A 19,373-nucleotide genomic window follows, 5' to 3' on the forward strand; every position below is an offset into this window, starting at 1 on the left:
TTTATTTACAGGTGCCAGAAGAGGGTAGAGTATGGCACCAATATGTGAGGGGTCAACATCTCTGTCTAAATAAATAAATAAATCTGGCTAAATTCCCCGATGATTAAACATGCAACCATTTTGCTGGTAATACCTTAAATGAGTAAAGAAAATCGATAGCCTATTTATGCAAAATAATTCATAATTTTATTGGGTGGTTATATTGGTTGGGTCTGATTATTGGGGGGGTGGTCATAACCCCCCTAACCCCCTGGAAATTACGCCTCTGATCGCACCAATCTCTGCTTCTCCACAGCAACCCAGGCGGTCAGTAGCAGCTCATTCAGTTAGGAATGATTTACCTGACACTGGAAAAATACTCAGTGAACTTTACTTTTATGATACAACATTAATGTGACAAATCAACACTGTCAGACATTTTTACATATACTCTACACTGTAAATGTACTCGCTTTGAAAGCTTTTATCCTGGCAACAGTGGAAGGTCAGCATAAGCAGTATAAGCTCTACAAGATATACAGAAATGTCACTGAACTGGAGCTTTTCGACAGATGTGACCACTTTAAGGGATTTAAATAAATCAGCTGGGGTGGAATATGGATCACAAGTCCCCAAAATGTGTAGTTTCTCTTCATATCTTCAGTTTTCCTCCATGGACAGATGATCAAAGTAGTTTTGACTCAAGACTATGAAGCAGTATTAGGGCCACACTCATAGAAAAAAAACACCCCTTTTGTTCTGCAGTACTACCAACTGTCCACTGCTGGCCGTCATGATGGAATAATGTTTTGAACAGCAGTGTAGCAAGTCAGTCAAGTGACTGAAACTATAGATACAATGCAAAACTACCAATTTGGACAGGCATTGGTTATAATACATGCCAATTTATCCCATTTCAACCCCAACCTATGTAAGCATGTAATTACTTGTGTCACAAACATCACAGCTATTGCAGAGAGCAAAGGACAGAAAGTTAAAGTTGTCTAAAACGTTTTTCAAGTGAGGCTTCACATTTACTAAGTAAAGTAACTGAGTAAAATGTATTTACATAGCAGTTACAACAATTAAAACACAATGTTAATAGAGAACCATTTTAAAACAAAAAAATAAATAAATAAAACATAAATAACAATAAAATGTCAACAGAAATCCTGATCAATGATTAATGTTTTTAACTGTTTTTAAAAGACTCCACGTAGACTTAGTGCTACAGACAAAAAGACTCTGTACCCCAACTGTAGACTTCAGATTTCCTGCAATGTCCTCGATCCATCTTCTTAAAATTTTGCCTGGAAATGGTCACATTTTCATTTGCTACTTCTTTTTTAATGCCTATTTTGGCAGAGACCACCAAACAGTCTTTGATGAATTCTGCATCAGAGAATGGCTTACTGTGTTTAGTGATTTTGTGGGAAATCATAAAACTTCTTATGCATTCCTGGATATGTAAAGCGTGCCTTTGTTGTTTTTGCAGTTCTGCTAGCAAAGGTTCAGATGTCTATTCCTGTTCTGCATCAGTCAAGTTCTTGTATTTCCCTGCATGTTCAGTCTCCTAATGGTGATTCAAATTGTAATCGTTAATCACAGCAATCTGCTCCCCACAGTCTAAGCACACAGTTTTTTTTTAACCTCTGACTTCACTACATTAATACTTAGAAGTCCTGTTAACTTGTCTTGTTAACTTTGCATTCTGCATCGGATATCTTTTGGGGCCAGCAAGCTCACACACACACACACACACACACACACGAACATATATGTATATATTAGGGGTGCAACGATACACAAAATTCATGGTTCGGTTCGGTTCGATACTTTGGTGTCACGGTTCGATATTTTTTTCGATACAAAATAAAATGTTCATGCCTTTTTAATTTGTCATTTATTAAAATTATAAATATATATTTTAACTCAAAAGTACAGTTTTTAAATTTAACCCTAACCCTTGTGCGTGTTTTTTATTTTGACAGCGAATGCGCACCTGCGGACCACTTATGTGCACCCCTGGTTATTTAGCTCATCATATCGCAGCCACAGAAATTATTTTGTCCATGAAACCATAAAGCTGCACTTTCTTTTTGCCTTATAGTCTGATTTGTCATAACTTTTCCGTTTTGCGGTAAGCTTTTCTTTGGCTGTCACTTCTTCACCCTGACCTGTCTTATTTGGCTCAGCAGAACTGAAATATAAATCCTGCTGCTTTTACACACGCACTCACATAACTAAGTTACTAATTTAAAGTAACTTACCCAACACTGCTTATATTATATCTCTTATAATTATTTAGAAAACACTATTAATTAAAAAAAAGCAAAACACGCATTAACATGACAAGATTTCCACTTTAACTCACTAGTCAGTCGGAGCCTTAGTGATACAAACAGACATCAGGTAAACTCACTTATTTTTTGAGAACTTGACAACGATAATGTAAATCCAAGGAGAAGAGTACAAAACTGTCACAGTGCTTGCAATTTTCCCTTTATAAGCAATATAAAGCTGCAGTGAGTCTCTTAGTAATAGTATGATTGCTGAGCCAACAGAATAGAAGGTGTACCCGTAAAGGTGGTGAGGCAATTAAAAGGTCACAAATACAATTTAGGTTTGTGGCATTCTGGAAAATTGTGGACATTATTGTTCCTCTTTGCTAGCATTCTTATGTCAGTTTGTTTGACAAATATATTCATCCTCTTTAAAATGTGTTCCCTGGGCCTTTGTATCCATGGTGTAAGTAGGCCTTTTGGACTTTATTAGATTTTTCCAAGACTGAAATCTCAAAGACCCTAAAAAATTCTTATCTATGTTGAAAATTTTACTAAAGCTAGAGCTCCAGTCTCAAATTATTTTCTTCATCTTTTAATCAACAGATTTACAAAAAGTCAAATTTTAGACTGAATCATATGAAATGTTTTCTGATGATATATGCAATTTTTTGTTCATGTTAAAATAGTTTAGCTGTAGCACAGGAGATGAAGAATTGCTGCACGTTTACTCACATGTTACACTGTGCTTATACTGAATATTGGGAACATAAAAACTACATTTTCTCAAATGGATAGATACACATGCTAATGAAGTGGTCAAATTGATCATTCTTTTTGGCCAGTGAGGCTATTCCCCTGGGACTCCTTTCACCTGTTCTTTCCTTTAGGGGTTTCTGTTGAATTCTGACAGTGAGGAAAAGTATATGGTTGACTTCATCTGTTAAAGCAACCCGTGGAAAGAAACCCTGGGAGGCTAGCTTGACCCTTTCCAACTGCAAATTGAATATATTTTTTCTTGTTTGTTTTTTACCTAAAGCCATTGTGCCTCTCTAATGTCTTGATGTTTAAGGGAAATCGCATGTCAGCCAAAGACAAGGGATACAAAATACCCAGAACATTGATAAGAATGACTAGTAGCATCTGTCAGTAAAAGATAAGATCATCTCATTTTCAACAAATACCCCAACAGCTAATGACTCAACTGAAGGGTGATTTTTTCCACCTAATTTATTCAAAGTTTAAGCTGTTGGGAGTTGTATTGAGTTACTATAGAACAAATCTGCATAATTAAAAGGCATGAGGTTTGTAATTAACAGCATTAGAATATCTATATTCCTACATATTCCCCCATCTTTGAAGTGACCCTGAAATTCTTCTTGAATGATGTATATTTACTGCTTTAAGAGAGATCCACAGAGTTAGAAAGTTGTTTCACGGTTGATGGTTGCCTGTGGGCTGCATAGTTCTAGTGAAGCTTTTTTTGCTTTTTGAAGTGTGGTGCTTATGTGAGAGATGAAAAATTCATGAAAATAATTGACTGTAAGATTCCTGTCTCATACAACGTCTAGTGTGAAATGTAGAGCAAAGTTTTCACATCATCTGCCCAACTAGTCTTGTGTCCTGCCTTATCGCTGTCCCGGTTTAATATGCGAAATATATGAAATTATGGATGAACCTTGGAGACAGAGAAGTATGAGAAGATGATATTGCAAATTATATTAAAATTATATTAACATTCTAAGCGATCTATCTATCCCAATCAGACAGAGACATAAAACCATCTGGAATCAAAGACAAGTTTGCTCACTATTTTGTTTTGTAATTGTTCATTATTTTGAGCATGATACAATTTGTTGAATTCATTTATCACCTTAAGAGTTATTTTTTAATTTGGACTTGAAACATATTTCACATGGCGGCTTAATAATAATAATAATAATAATAATAATAATAATAAGAAGAAGAAGAAGAACTAGAACTAACACAGAGAACAAACACTCTCGTGTCAAGGACCATCAGTGGTAATTATAGTTGTTTCTCTGGCTCATATGATACAAACTGATAGATTTAGGTCTATAAGTTTTTTGATACTTTTTGTATTTCTGCCTATGTACACCACCAAAGTGGATGATAAATTAATCTATCAAGGTGTGACTGAAGAGCAGCTTTTCAACTTTAAATCTAGGAGCTTAAGAAAAAGTATTAGATTAACTGTTTAGGAATTAAAACCCCACATGAATAATTCCCCATTTTCAGAGGCTCAAAAGTAATTGTACATTTGATTAAGAAGCAGTTAAAATTGGAGTTGATTCTAAATGTTGAACTTGGTAGCTATTCACTTGAATTCTCAATGTGAGGTCCAAAGAGATGTTCATACAACCGAAGGAGGCCGTCATTAGGCCAAAAAGCCAAAATAAACATTGCAGAAAAGCAGAAATGCAATGGCCAGCTCAGCAACACCAACATGCTTAGCAGACCAGACCAGCTGAACTCTGCAATGTACATGGGTTGACTCAGCCAAATGCTGTAAAACTGATTAAACAGTGCTTCACAGTGCAAATGGTTAATGACTCAAAATATCCCGTAAAAGGTGGCACAAGACTTTCTCACAACAAATATATTGTTCAATGGAGAAATAATTCACCTGATCTCAATCCAGCAGAGCATGCTCATCAGTTGCTGAAGACAAAACAAACAAACAACAACTGAAGATGACCGGAATAAAGGCTTCTCAGAGGATCTCAAATTCAAATTCAAATTTTATTTGTCACGTACACAGTCATACACAGTACGATATGCATTGAAATGCTTAGACAACTGCTCGTGACCTAAAGAAAAAAAAAAAGGAAAAGGCTATGAATAAGATAGGAAATAAATATGAAAAATTAAAAAGTGTAAATTTAACTGGGAAAGAATAAGATAAAATATATAAATTAAAGTTGAAAATAAAATAACTGTACAACAAAATACACAATACACAGTATAGAACTATATAAGAATGTATGAAGAAATATAAATAAATAAATATATATATATACACACACAATAACAGCAGCTGTACAAATATTAACTGGAAATGAAGAATATAGTGACCAGTGTTGTGCAATCCACATTATGTCTTGTGCAGTGCAAATATGCTTAAAGTGGTTTAAGTGATGAAGTGAAAACAATGTCCAGAATGTCCAGTGTGTGTGTAAGAACTAAAAGTGTGGGTCAATACTGTGTGGTGGTGTGATTGAGAGGGAGGAAATACAGCATTTGGTGACATCCATGCTTCGTAGACTTAAGGCAGTCAAATGTGAGCAGTGAGCAAATGAGTTTTATTCAAATAATGCAAGCAATGCTTATATTCTAAATGATATTACTTTATACAATTAATTTAGAGCCTCTAAAAAAATGTGGTTTTAATTCTTAGACCTTTAAGGCAACACTTGCTGTTAAACCCTTTGAATTAAAGCTGAGAGTCTGCACTTCAATTACATATTCATATAAAATCACTTGTGGTGTTGCGCAGAGGCACAATTATTACATTTTAATGTTGTACAAATACCTGAACCTAGCTGTATCCTTGAAACCTAGTTATGATCACCAAAAAACAAACATGCATGTCACTTTCTTCGACATTTACAGGACCGTGCATCATGAATTCATCCAGGCCAAACAGTCAATGCTGAACTTTACTGTAATCTTTGAGCTTCAGAGGTTAAGCATACAGCAAACCTGCTTAAGCCATGTGTTGTACATCTTGAATTTTTAAGGATTCAAAGGACTTTGCTTAACAACTATATTTTTGGAGTTGTGTTCTAGAGCTTTATTAAAAGTGGCGCTGCTTCTGTAAAGCTTTACCAACAACTTGGACCCAGATGTGACACAAATACTAGAAAGATGCTTTCAAAGGTTTATTGCATCCAACCCTTACTCCAACACAGGGGTGACAGCAAGTTTAGAAATACCGATTAATCTGCTGTAACTTGCATGTATTTGAACTGTGGGAGGAAACCAGAGTATCTGGAGTAACCCAGGAGGTTAAACAAACCTCAAAGGTTTATTGCAAATACTGAAATAAAACCTGCCACCAAATTTCAAATAATTAGCATCAGATCAACCAGTTTTTTGTCCAAGAGCTAATATAGTATCAGTGGATACCCCATGATCCAAAAAGATTCAGAAAAAGGTGTGGACAAAGAGGTCTGAAGAGAGTGTTGTTGACTCTACAGTCTTGACATTTTATATCACCTTCCCTCACGCAAGCTGTTGGGTTCCCTGAAGGCTAAGGAGTATCTCATTAAGTTTTCCCAAGAGGCTACCATAAGGAAAGATCGCTTTTTAAGTAGAGTCAGTGTTTTTCGTGTAGATGAGAGAGATGTTTTTAAGAATTTATTTCAAAACAGAAAACCAAATGTGTAATATTACTGGTAGGACTAAGAGATGTACTTCTGGAGACTGAAGATGGGCAGTGAGCAATATTTTGTGGGGAGAACAAAATTACAGACTGGATTGTTGGCTGAAAAGATGTAGTCTGAGCAGACAAAGAGTGCAGTGAGTATGGCGGAAAGATGAACACTGCGGCTAAATGACTTGGTCAGAAGCACAACTCAGAACGTGGCAGGCAGATGATGAAATGACAATTGAGCAGGCAGGCAGTCAGATGAAGATGAATCTGAAGTGCGGTGATAGATAACATTGAAAGAAGGAAGAGAGCAAAGAACTAACCTTGGAACTAATTTGGTGGAAGGCTGAGAGGGAGCCCAGGGTTGATAAACAGCTGAGGGTGGTGAGTGGATAACGTAGACGTTGCAAGACCTCCAGAGGGAGAAAGTGGCCACACCCAGGAACACTCACTCACTCACAGAAACAGAAGACAACACAGATTTATTACAGCACAAAGACAACTTGACAACATCTCTGATTACTGTATACATTAAAAACATGATTGGACACATGGTTCAGTATACTTGCTTATACCTGCATCCATTTCTTTCCGCGTATCTTATCTCGCAGGGGGGCTGGGGTCTATCCCAGCTTCCATAGGGTAAGCGGCATGGTACACCCTGAACAGGTTGCCGATCTGACACACAGTACAGACAGATAACCATTAGCACTCACATTCACCAATATGGGCAATTTAGAATCACCACTTAACTTGACCCCACTAATTGCATGTCTTTGAACTGTGGGAGGAACCCGGAGGGCTTGGGGAGAACCCATGCAAAGAAGGTGAGAACCTGCAAACTCCGCACAGAAAGGCCCTGGCCATAATGGTGGAGTTGAGCTCAGGACCCTTCTTGCAGTGATGCAACATTGCTAACCACTGCACCACTGCCCTTGTTGTTTATACACATTTAAATAAAAATTGGGCGTAATTACACATTGATTGTGGAAATTGTTTTTGCACAGTAGTCAGAGGTAGACAGTAGACATCCATTATGCCTCAGATACTTCCAGATAAACAAAGATACTTCCATGCACTACAGTGGATACTTCCAATTATTTCTATTTTTCATGTACTGAAACCCTTTCATATCTCACACAGATAGACAATAGTGATGTGTCGGTCGCGAACGATATGGCTCTTAGAGCCGAATCTTTGAAGTGAACGACGCGAGCCGTTGTTTTTTTTTTTTTTTTCCCCCTTTCTCTCACCCTCTCTCTCGCACTTTTTTTCGCTTCACTCCGCATGTGAGCCTTGTGCTTGCGCTGAGCAGAGGGGGGAGGGGCAGTAGTTACACTCGCAGTAGCACAGGAACAGAGCGGAGGGAAATAGAGCCAGGGACAACAACAAGGAACAATATCGTCACTATCACCATCATCATCGTTAGAAAGGTATAGAAGTCATCTACAATTATTTTCAGTTGCGGATGATAAAGGATTAAGAAAGTTTATTCATGCAGTGAATCCTATGTATGCAATTCCAAGCAGGAAAACACTCTCCCAAAAAATCATCCCAGGTCTATATGACATCTTCTTTTTGTTTTGCATATTTTCATTTAAATTTTATTGTGTTGTGGTTTGCAGTGTTTTGTGTTGTTTCGGAGTTTGTACATGTTTTGGAGTTTGTACTTGTTTTGTAGTTTCTACGTGTTTGTCTCTAGGGGCCACTGTAAATATACTTTTATTTATTCACTCCACATAAAATGTAATGAATAAATTATAAATACAAAAACCAACTACTCAAATTTCAACTTTTAACTATTAAAAATTTTCAGCTTTTTCCTTTTAAACAAATTTAAAGTGAAACAACACAAAACACTGCAAACCACAACACACTAAAATATAAATTAAAATATGCAAAATAAAAGGAAGCTGCACGTTCTCTGTGATATAAGTCTGGGATGATTTCCTGCTTGGAATTGCATACATAGGATTCACTGCACAGATAAACTTTCTGAATCCTTTATCACTCGCAACTGAAAATATTGTGGATGATTACTATACCTTTCTAATGTGACGATGTTGTCTCTTGTTGTTGTCCCTGGCTCTCTTTCTCCCTCTGCTTTGTCTCTAGGGACCACCGCATATATTTATATATAAATATATGAATATATAAACATATATAAATAAAACCACGTCTTTTTTACATTAGTAATTCCTTTTTTGCACAATTTTATATTGTTGTTGATAATAAATTAATTAAAGCAACAAAACAACCTGAAGAGCCGGTTGGGAGCCAAAAGAGCCGGTTCTCTAAAAACAGCCGGAATTCCCATCACTAATAGACAACTTCTGCATTTCATATAATTGTTTGTATAACTTAGTTGCCCACTCAGTTTCTATAGAACATAACAATGATAAGCCATAGGCTTCTGATTTCAGGTTTTTCTTATAACATAAGAAATTTTATGTATCCCATATTTTTTTAAATCTCTTATTAAAGAGCCAGAAATTATAATTATTTAATTCAGGGTAATGGTAGTTGGTATATACATGGTATGGTATTAAAATATATATTCATAATTCAGCTTTCTTTTAAATAAGTTTAAAGTTTTTTTTTTTAATTTGTAATACTGAAAACATATCTCTATATATTTGTGCTTCATTTCTGCCCTTTTATCAAGTAAGCTTTACAAATTCCACTTTTGCTTTGATTCTCTTTGATTTAGTGCTGGCATGACCACTGCTTCACTCTCATTTAACTTTTCTGGCACACCAGTGGTGCTATTGGCTTTGTACTCACCCACCAATTTAGTACACATATAAAAGCTCAACATTCAGAGGAATATCTTGTGTCCTGACTATCCTTAAAAAATGATGACATTCACTGACAACAAGTAATAGTATTTGCAAACATGTACCCAGATTAGAAAGATATTCTGAATTTTGAGCTTTTTATCTTGACCAATAATAATTTGTCCAAATTATAATTGACGAGCGTGTATGACCGTTTACTCTATAAACCATACAACATTAACACTAAAGAAAAAATAAAGAAAGAATAAAAATGTTCCAAATTAGATCCTTGAGCAATTCAACAATTACACATTAAACTAAATGCTTCCTGTCCAATATAGACACTGTGTATAATTTGCTTTAAAGTATCTTATTTTCCCGTTATGGCTAGGGTAATTTAGTTTCTACCTGCATGCAGCATTTCAAAGAGAAATTATAGCTATGGACTATTTCGTAATTATTGCTTGTAAATGGCTTTAGGTGTGCCATTTTTGATAAAGGCATTGGAGGTAATGGTGGACTTTGAATATAAAACCAGAATAAGACATTTGGTTAAACATTTTTTTTAGACTAGCAATTTATGACTACTTCTGTTTTTGTCTGGAATTGTGTATTTGTTTTTTTGTTTATAATCACTAAGTTTACAGGATTTTTAAGTCCACGAATATGTTAGTTACAATGGATGAACAACAGTTATGACTGATTTGCACTCATAGCACACCTACCTACTTATAATGTATAAATATAAATTCAATTGCAGGGACGCTAATCAAACTCCCACATGAAGAAGGAATAATGTTTTTCTGATATTTATTCTGTGTTGTTAGACAGACAGGGATAATTGGCCACCTCATGCTATTTACCCACAAACAAACCTCCAGGTTCATTATGACATCTATAAAGAGAAACTTCACAATTATAATTTACAACTGAGGAGTGCAAGGAGGTCCTACTTCTCTGACATCATCACTAAAAACAGTCATAATGCTCGGGTCTTATTTTCTACAGTTGACAGGCTACAAACCCTCCTGTGTCAGTGGCAGCTGAACTTCATTCGACCATGGCCTGCAATGACTTTGCCAAATTCTTCACAGAAAAAATCCAAAAGATTAGACAAGCAATTGGTACATCAACAGCAGCTCCAGAATACTGTATGTACTGTGTCCACCGAAAAACTGTTTAAACACCATCAAACAGTTTCAACCTATTAACAGCAAAGACCTGGAGGACATCTTAGGTCAACTGAACTCCTCCTCTTGCTGTTTGGATGTTCTGCCAACAAGTTCTTTCAAAAAGGTCTCAAAGACTTTAGAGTCAGACCTGTTACAGATCGTCAACTTTTCTTTAATATCAGGCGTGTTTCCAGAACCACTAAAAACTGCTGTAATAAAACCTATACTGAAAAAGGACAATCTTGACAAGACACAAATGAACAACTACAGGCTTGATTACTGTAACAGCATCTTTACAGGTCTACCTAAAAAAATCAGACAGACAACTACAGCTCATTCAGAACTCTGCTGCTCGAGTCCTCACTAAGACCAAAAAAGTGGACCACATCAGTCCAGCTCTGAGGTCTTTACACTGGCTGCCTGTCTGTCAGAGGATAGACTTTAAAGTTCTGATGCTGGTCTATAAAGCTCTGAATGGTTTAGGACCAAAATACATCAGTGACCTCCTGACCCAATATGAACCTTCCAGATCCCTCAGGTCATCTGGATCCGGTCTTTTATCACTTCCCAGAGTCAGAACCACACACGGAGAAGCTACATTCAGCTTTTATCCTCCTTATATCTGGAACAAACTCCCAGAAAGCCTGAGATCAGCTGAAACACTCCAAGTTGAAGACTCACCTGTTCTCAGCTGCATTTAAATAAAGCACCAAATCCGCACTTAAGCTTAAATTTCAAAACTTACATTTTAACTGCTGATTTTATCTGTTTTGATTTTTGATTTTATATACTGTTTTGTTTGTTGTTTGTTTGTTTGTTAGTTAGTTAGTTAGTTTGCTTGTTTTAATCAATTTTAAATCATACTTTTTATTTGTTTTTGTTTCTAATGTCTCTGTAAAGCACTTTGAATCACCTTGTTGTTGAATTGTGCTATACAAATAAACTTGCCTTGCCTTGCCTTACACTCCCTTAAGGCAGTCTTATCTGCATGGTTTAGCACACCAGCTGATACCTTCGGCCAATGCTAGCAAAGCAGCTTACTCATGTGCCTTGTCGTTAGCATCCCAGCTAGCGAAGATGCCATTGTTTCTTCACACCAGAGGAAGCAGAGACTCCGGGACTTGACGCTGCATTTGTAGCAACAAAATCTCAAGAAAGGACGCACACCAGGGCTGCTCATGTTGCCTCAACCTGGAACATGCCCAACTCACAATCAAAGCCGCCAGTTCATGTGTGACTGGTTCAATGTGAATTGTCAACGACAACGGCTAGCACACCAAGATAGCCTGCTGGGAACAGACTCCTTCTCGCTCACACCTCTTCCATGTCCTGAAGAAGAATAACATAGACCAGAAGCTGCTGCTGGCCTTCTACCACTCCTCATTGGATAGCACGTTCTCCTACTGCCGGGTGTTTGGTACGCAGGGGCCAGAACAGGATGGCTGCGCAGAGGATGATTAACACCACCCTAAAAAAATCATTGACTGCCAGCCCTGGAGGCCATCACCAGGTCCTCCTGTCTCTGGAAATCCAGGGCCATCACAGGTGACCCCTTACACCCTGCCCACCACCTGTTTGAGCTTCTGCCCTCTGGTCGGTGCCTCAGGTCAATCAGGTCCCACACTTCTAGACTCACAAACAGCTTCTTCCCCTGGGCAATTTGTATTGTCAACAAACATTATCCTGCCACACCCCTCCCCTGCCCACCGATCTCACCAATCTGAGCCATGGTCTGAATAACCCCTGTCACTCATTCCATTCACACACAGATTCTTTTTAGAAGTCTTTTCTTTGCACTTCTTCCAAGCACTTTGCAATTTTTTCTCTAATGTGTGCCTTTTTCTTATTTTTTATATATATTTTTCTTGTTTTGTATATCTCTTTCTTGATTGTATATATTTTTCTTCTTTACTATTTATTCCTGCTGTCTACTGCTTATAATTTATTCCAGCACAGTTGGTCTGGAACACCCACAATTTCGGTGTGAGTGTTCTATTCTATTTTCCACACAGCCCCTGTGCCTTGGCCTCGCCCATTTTGGGTGGAGTCTGCCTCAGGCGCCAGCTCAGCGTCATCTGCAAGCCATCAGTACCCATCAGAGGTCTTGCATTTAAGGCCAGCACGGATTTCTACTCTTTGCCAGATCATATGCTACTCTTGGTGGTAAATCAGCCTTCATGTGTGAACTTCAGTCTGTTTTTCTAAATGTTAATGTTTTGTCTCCCTGTGCTGCATTCTCCACTTAGACTCCTACAACTGTGCCATCTTGCCGCCTTTACAACCTATCGTGGCCTGAGAGGGAGGCTATGAAAAAGTACTGGCGGCAGGCATCATTCGTCCATCCTGCCCCGCCCCCCCAGTAGGTGTGGGATTCTTCTTTGTAGCAATAAGGAATAAGATTGTTTCCATGCATTGATTAGCGTTGCATGAATGAAATTACAGTAAAAAATAAACACCCTCTACCGCTCATTAATTTTGCTTTTAAAACACTTAAGGGGGCTACCATTTTCACCAAACCGTTATGTCTTATGATATACCTTTCTGCATGCAGAAACATTGAAATTATAAAAAGGTTTGGTTAAAACAAACTGTGGCATAATACTGAGCACCACAGTGTTAATCCGGTGCCTTTCATTATCTTTTTTTTTTTTTTTTTTTTTTGCATTATGTTCTCTTTCCTTCTGATTGAATAACACTAGAAACTGTAATTTATGACTATACAACGTCCTCATGCACTGAGACACACAAAATCATGGATCTCAACACAGAGATGGTGCAACAGAGAGATATTACCATATATCAGACTGTTAAATCACTGCATTGTTGCATTGATGGCTAATGGCTTCTGAAAAGACAGAGAGAATAGCTTCATATCACAGAGAAGACAGACATCAATGACCTAATCTTACTTTTCTTTTGCTTTCTTTTGCTGCTAGTTTTTTCTATGACTTGGTTAGCTTTAGGTACCAAACCTATTTTGTTAGGATTAATTTGATGTTGGTTTGTTGAAATACATGCAGCATTAACAGCATTAACCCTGCACAGAACAAAATGGTACTTAACGGGACCCAGTACTTTTAAATGTAATGTTAAAGTCTCCTGGTCAATCATCCTTATTACGTGGGTTCATAAAGTTCGGCTGTGTCATGGTCCTGGGCCGTGTTGGCCCAGTATTCTTAGTTCTCTTGTATTTTTGTATTCAGTTCCCTGTTTAGGTTCTGTTTCCTGAGTTGCCCTGTTATGTTGTTCCCTGTGTGCTTTCCCTTTGTGACTCTCACCCCCTGTGTGCCCCTCTATGTATTCATGAGCCCTTGTCCCCTTTCGTGTTTTATTCCATGTTTTCCCCAGCCTGTTATGTCTGTGTTCTCCCCGTGCTCTCTCCTCCTGTCTGAACCTCTGTGTACTTCCTGTTTGACTCTGCCCGTCTCCCGTCAGTGTTATGTTCACCCCGCCCTGTCTCGTTATGGTTATCTGTGTCAGCTGTGTTCCCCGTGTGTTCCCACTTTCCTCGTTAACCCTCTGTGTATTTCTGTCTGCGTCTTCCTCTGTTCGGCGTCGTGTTCTCCCTCATGTTGTGTGTTACTCTCCCCGTGGTTCCTGGTACATCTCATGTTTAGTTTTTCCAGTTTAGTTCAGTACTGTTTTGTGTTTCACCTTTAAGCCAGCATTAAAACTGTGATCTTTAAGTTTATCCCCGTGTCTGTGAGTCTGCATCTTGGGTCCTTCTCCTGCCTGCCACACAACGAATCATGACAGAAGAACGCGACCCCGAACTGGACCCAGCAGCTCACAACCCCTCCGCGGACCTCCAGGAAGACTTGGTCTACACGGTGGAATACCACTGTGAGGAATGGGCGACGCTGCCTAGAGGCGAATACCGGGAGACCGTAGCCGTCCGTCTTCAGCGGATGGTGTCCGGGCTCCCGTGGCTATTCGGCGCGCTGCGCCCCCACATCCGGGACTTTCTTGTGTCCGCCGTGGGCATCCGCCCGGGGCAGCTGTCCCAGAAAGAACCGGAAACGGTCAGGATCGGGACCATGGGGCTCACCACCGTTACGCCGCCTGTTCGCTTCTCATCGGCTTCTACATCTTCGCCACCGCCTGTCTACACTACGTGGCGCACGGAGATGCCAGAGGCCAGCGACTTCGGTGAAGAGGAGCGGCAGCAGGTGTTACGGGCGTATCGGGAGGACGAGCTCCGTTGGAAGCCCTGGCTTATCACCGAGGAGGAGCTCTCGTCAGCTGTCCCACCACAGACCGACCACCCACCCTCGCCGCCGCGATCGGGCTACTCGTCTCCTGCTTCCTGCCTGGCACGGATGTGGTCTGAGGGCGAGGAGCCGGTCGCCACGGAAGGCCAGGCTGAGCCCACGGCCGCCCCTAAGAGGAAACGGCGTTCCCGCCGCTGTCGCGCACCGCCACGGCCCGCTCTGCCCTCCACTGAGCAACACGAGGTGGCTGTGGGGGGCGCGGATTCCGACCTCGAGGAGCGGCAGCGCGCCGTATGCGCGCAACTGGAGGAAGAGCTACGAGAGGAGCCATGGCTCCCTACGATGAGGTTTTCCGCGGGACACGGCTAGCCCTTGGGGGCCCCCGGAGTTGCCTGGGACTCCCGCCTGCCACTCCGCTTACTACCGCCTCCTCAGCCGCTGCGACGCCTCAGGAGCCTCCATCTCCCACGTCTACGGGGCCCACGGCCAAAAGAAAACGGCGTTCGCGTCGCCACCGCATCGCCCGACGCTCGGAGGTGAGTGAAACTGTCCAGTCGCTCCAAGTTACCTCTGAGCGGAAGGCATGTGAGGAGGCTACGGACTTAGCCGGTGAGGTGGCTAGCAATGAGCCATTCACCGAGCCGCAGGCCAGAGACAGTTCCGCTCCCGCTTCACTCAACCCGGCAGGGACCACAGACTCGATTCACAGACTGACAAGGTTTCCCACTGCCTTTGGTTTTAATAACGGTAGGGAGGTGTTTCCTTTGGTGTCTCTTTCCGTGTCTGCAGTTCCAACTAAATCTGAGTTGCCTGTGGTTTCTCTCTTCCCTCCTGAGCCGGCCCTGCTCCTCCATCGGTCACTGAATGAAGGCAACGAAAGCATAGCTAGTGCTCCGGTGTGCCCAGCTACACTTGCTTTTCACGAACCAGAGACTGTGAACACTGGTCATGAACCCCTAGCATGTTACCAAGATGCACACATAACAGCAGATCATGGTGACCAGGACACTGTAATGTCACAACACGTCTCCTGTCTCCCCATAGGTAATAAACCAGGTGGTTCTGAACTGTTTTGCTCCAGCACCATAACCACCACTCAGGAGATGGAAGCTGGGGTCAGGCTTTATGTGACACCATTTTCTCCTGCCTCTATGAACTCGTCACTAGATAGGGTTTTGGCCCCGGACAATGTCGTAACCACCCTCTCTCAGCCTGAAGTGTCACCTGCTTCAGTTAATGGTTCACGTACCGTTTCACCTGTATCTGTCTCTCCACTCAATAGGGTTAGCACTCTGAAGCCACAGATCACTGCGGGTACGGGTTCCAACAAACACATCCATCCAACACACCACAGTCATGCTACCACGGTGCCATTGGTTAGGTCCATATCTGTGTATTTACTGTTTTTCCAGGAGTCAGCTCCTAATGATCTAAGCTTTGTTTTTGTGGATCGAGTGGTGGTTCTTGTTTTCCGTATGGTCGAACCAGCTCCTCTGAGCCGCACACTACCACCGGTTGAGTCCAACCAGCTTATGTTGACCTCTCCTAGGACTACACCGACTGGGCTAGTAACCTCTGAGCCGGTGTGGACTTTGGGAACCTAATGATTGCTGGCTCAGAACTGGTGGTCCCTACCACTGTCCACTTCATGGTTTCTTGTGTTAAGATGTTAACCCGTATAGACTGTTTTTTACCTGCTCTCTCTCTCTCTCTGGGTTTGTGCCTCAGCAGCCTGTGTTTCCTCAGCTCCTAGTCCAGCCAGGGGCCTTCATAACTGTTTGTCCTGCGTCTGCTGTTGGACTCCCAGGTGTGCCTATCCGGCACCCTGCGGCGACGCCACCGCTTCGCGTCACGTCAGCTGGAGGGTCCGAGGGGCCCGTTCAGCCTCTTGTCTCCGCTGGAGGGTCCGAGGGGCCCGTTCAGCCTCCTGTCTCCGCTGGAGGGTCCGAGGCTCCATCAGCTCCATCAGCCTCTGCAGCTCCGCCTGGTCCAGCCTCAGCCTCAGCAGCCTCAGAGTCTTCGTCCTCGTCTGGCCCAGCCTCAGAGTCTCCCGCCTCGACTGGTCCTGTGCCCACCGGGCCTCGGCCAGTACGCCTGACACTGGAGAGCCGCCGCTGCCTTCCGCGCGGCCGGCCCCCTGAACTGCTCAGTCGTCTCCTTCGCCGCCGCTGCCGCTGCCTTCCGCGCGGCCGGCCCCCTGAACTGCTCAGTCGTCTCCTTCGCCGCCGCCGCTGCCTTCCGCGCGGCCGGCCCCCTGAACTGCTCAGTCGTCTCCTTCGCCGCCGCCGCTGCCTTCCGCGCGGCCGGCCCCCTGAACTGCTCCGTCGTCTCCTTCGTCGCCGCCGTTGCCTTCCGCGCGGCCAGCCTCCGGACCAGCTCTGTCACCTGTGCCACCCGCCCGGTCGGCCCCCCGACCATGTGACCCGTGAACTTTTGTGCCGGTGGGCTCTGGGTCGGCCCCCTGAACTTTATTTGAACTATGGTCTTGTGCTCCTGTGTTTTCTGTTGTTCGTTTTTGTTTTTTGTTCCGAGCCCTCCGTCCTGGACCCCCGCCGCCCGCCCTGGGTCGTTTTCTGTTTGGTTTTTGTTTTCCTGTGTTTGGGCTGTCTGGAGCCAGCCCTTGTGGGGGGGGGTGATGTCATGGTCCTGGGCCGTGTTGGCCCAGTATTCTTAGTTCTCTTGTATTTTTGTATTCAGTTCCCTGTTTAGGTTCTGTTTCCTGAGTTGCCCTGTTGTGTTGTTCCCTGTGTGCTTTCCCTTTGTGACTCTCACCCCCTGTGTGCCCCTCTATGTATTCATGAGCCCTTGTCCCCTTTCGTGTTTTATTCCATGTTTTCCCCAGCCTGTTATGTCTGTGTTCTCCCCGTGCTCTCTCCTCCTGTCTGAACCTCTGTGTACTTCCTGTTTGACTCTGCCCGTCTCCCGTCAGTGTTATGTTCACCCCGCCCTGTCTCGTTATGGTTATCTGTGTCAGCTGTGTTCCCCGTGTGTTCCCACTTTCCTCGTTAACCCTCTGTGTATTTCTGTCTGCGTCTTCCTCTGTTCGGCGTTGTGTGTTACTCTCCCCGTGGTTCCTGGTACATCTCATGTTTAATTTTTCCAGTTTAGTTCAGTACTGTTTTGTGTTTCACCTTTAAGCCAGCATTAAAACTGATCTTTAAGTTTATCCCCGTGTCTGTGAGTCTGCATCTTGGGTCCTTCTCCTGCCTGCCACACAACGAATCATGACAGGCTGACCCTAAAGACCCCTAATGTATTCTCTTTGTCTTCTTAAATTTAGTTTGTTTGGAACGTGAACAGAAGATAGGCAGACACAAACTGACTTTAAGTTTATAGCTAATTCTTTTCTTTCACATCATTGAGCATCCCAAGCTGAACTCCAAATTATACAACACATTAAAAATGACATAGGCTTATTTTCTGTATCCGTGTAAGCACACTCATAATAATTGGAACAGGAGTCCTACTTTTTTCATGAGTCCAAATGCAGCCAAACATGTTTGTTGTTTTTTATATTTTATATTTGCTAAGTGAGAATCTGATCCAAAGTGTGCATGTTCAATCATTCAGTTAAGGAAATCCCAAAATGTTAAATGCTTATTCTCCTTCTCCTTTAATTTGTCTATTTTGAAGAAGAACCTCCTTTTTAAGTACACTCAACAGTATTTTTCTTTGTTCTGTGTGCTCTTCCAGAAAATGTTGACATGTGTTAAGAGGCTAATGGGTGTACCAGTCATCCAAGCAGGCACAATGCTTTATGCTTTGATGTAAACATTTGAAATGTCAACCGAGTCCATAGCTTTTTGTGAGTAAGCTCCAGCACAAATAAGACTGTCAATCCTCTTTCTTTGTGTGCATTTATTAAACTGTGAGACATGCCTCTGCCTTGTTATGAGTTTGTTTATTTTATCACTACATTACAAGCAGCCCCTGCCACAGTCTTACAGCTCTACAACTGTCCATAGTTATCCCTGTTCACTTCTTATCAAAGATCCTTGATGTGTGACACCAAACTATTCTCTTTTCCGCTAATAACCCTCCACTTTTGTCTTCATCATTCTTGCATGAAATTGGCTATTAGATGGTTCTCTGGGACAGATAGAGGTGTAATACTTTAATACAGTGGGCCCATGCTCTGTGAATATGTGCTGAGAAAATGCTGAAAATATAAATGCCCAAGTATCAAAATTCCTGACCAAGAAGATTCATGCATAAACACACACATACACACACGGAATAAAGAACTGGGAGAAGGAAACACAGACCAGTAAACAACCGTTCTGTGATGTGTCTTAAAACCCATAAAAAAGCTTCAAAACACTATAGGGACATGTTAAGTAGAGCCGTGTCTTTTGAGTTTGATTTACTTTGAAGCCATCACTTATCCTTGTGTGGTGATTACCATGGGTCTTTGCAGTCCCCAACCTCACACCAATCGTGTTAACACAATCAAATTTCTGGGCACTGTTGTAGTTGCCACGTGCCAACTACCTAATCATGAACAAAGAAAAAGACGAAGAATTATCTCTGAGAACTTGGCTGCTTGAAACCCACATACT

At 41.7% G+C, this 19,373-nt stretch overlaps 1 protein-coding gene across 1 annotated transcript in view; it reads left to right on the forward strand.

The window, feature by feature from the left end:
• The window catches only part of LOC146569455 (uncharacterized), a 31,754-nt gene extending 13,073 nt beyond the window's left edge, over positions 1–18,681 (forward strand). Inside the window, exons 2-6 of the mRNA XM_085281364.1 lie at positions 11,876–12,020; positions 12,095–12,209; positions 12,616–12,766; positions 12,903–12,962; positions 16,546–18,681. Of these exons, the coding sequence (XP_085137490.1) occupies positions 11,876–12,020; positions 12,095–12,209; positions 12,616–12,766; positions 12,903–12,962; positions 16,546–17,523 (1,449 nt within the window). The 3' untranslated portion in view covers positions 17,524–18,681. The remainder of the gene's footprint in view (positions 1–11,875; positions 12,021–12,094; positions 12,210–12,615; positions 12,767–12,902; positions 12,963–16,545) is intronic.
• The last annotated feature ends 692 nt before the right edge of the window (positions 18,682–19,373 follow it).

Source organism: Mchenga conophoros, linkage group LG7, assembly GCF_057382185.1.
Source record: "Mchenga conophoros isolate Kocher_MC1m ecotype Shallow Benthic linkage group LG7, M_conophoros_male_GT1.1, whole genome shotgun sequence".
NCBI lineage: Eukaryota > Metazoa > Chordata > Actinopteri > Cichliformes > Cichlidae > Mchenga > Mchenga conophoros.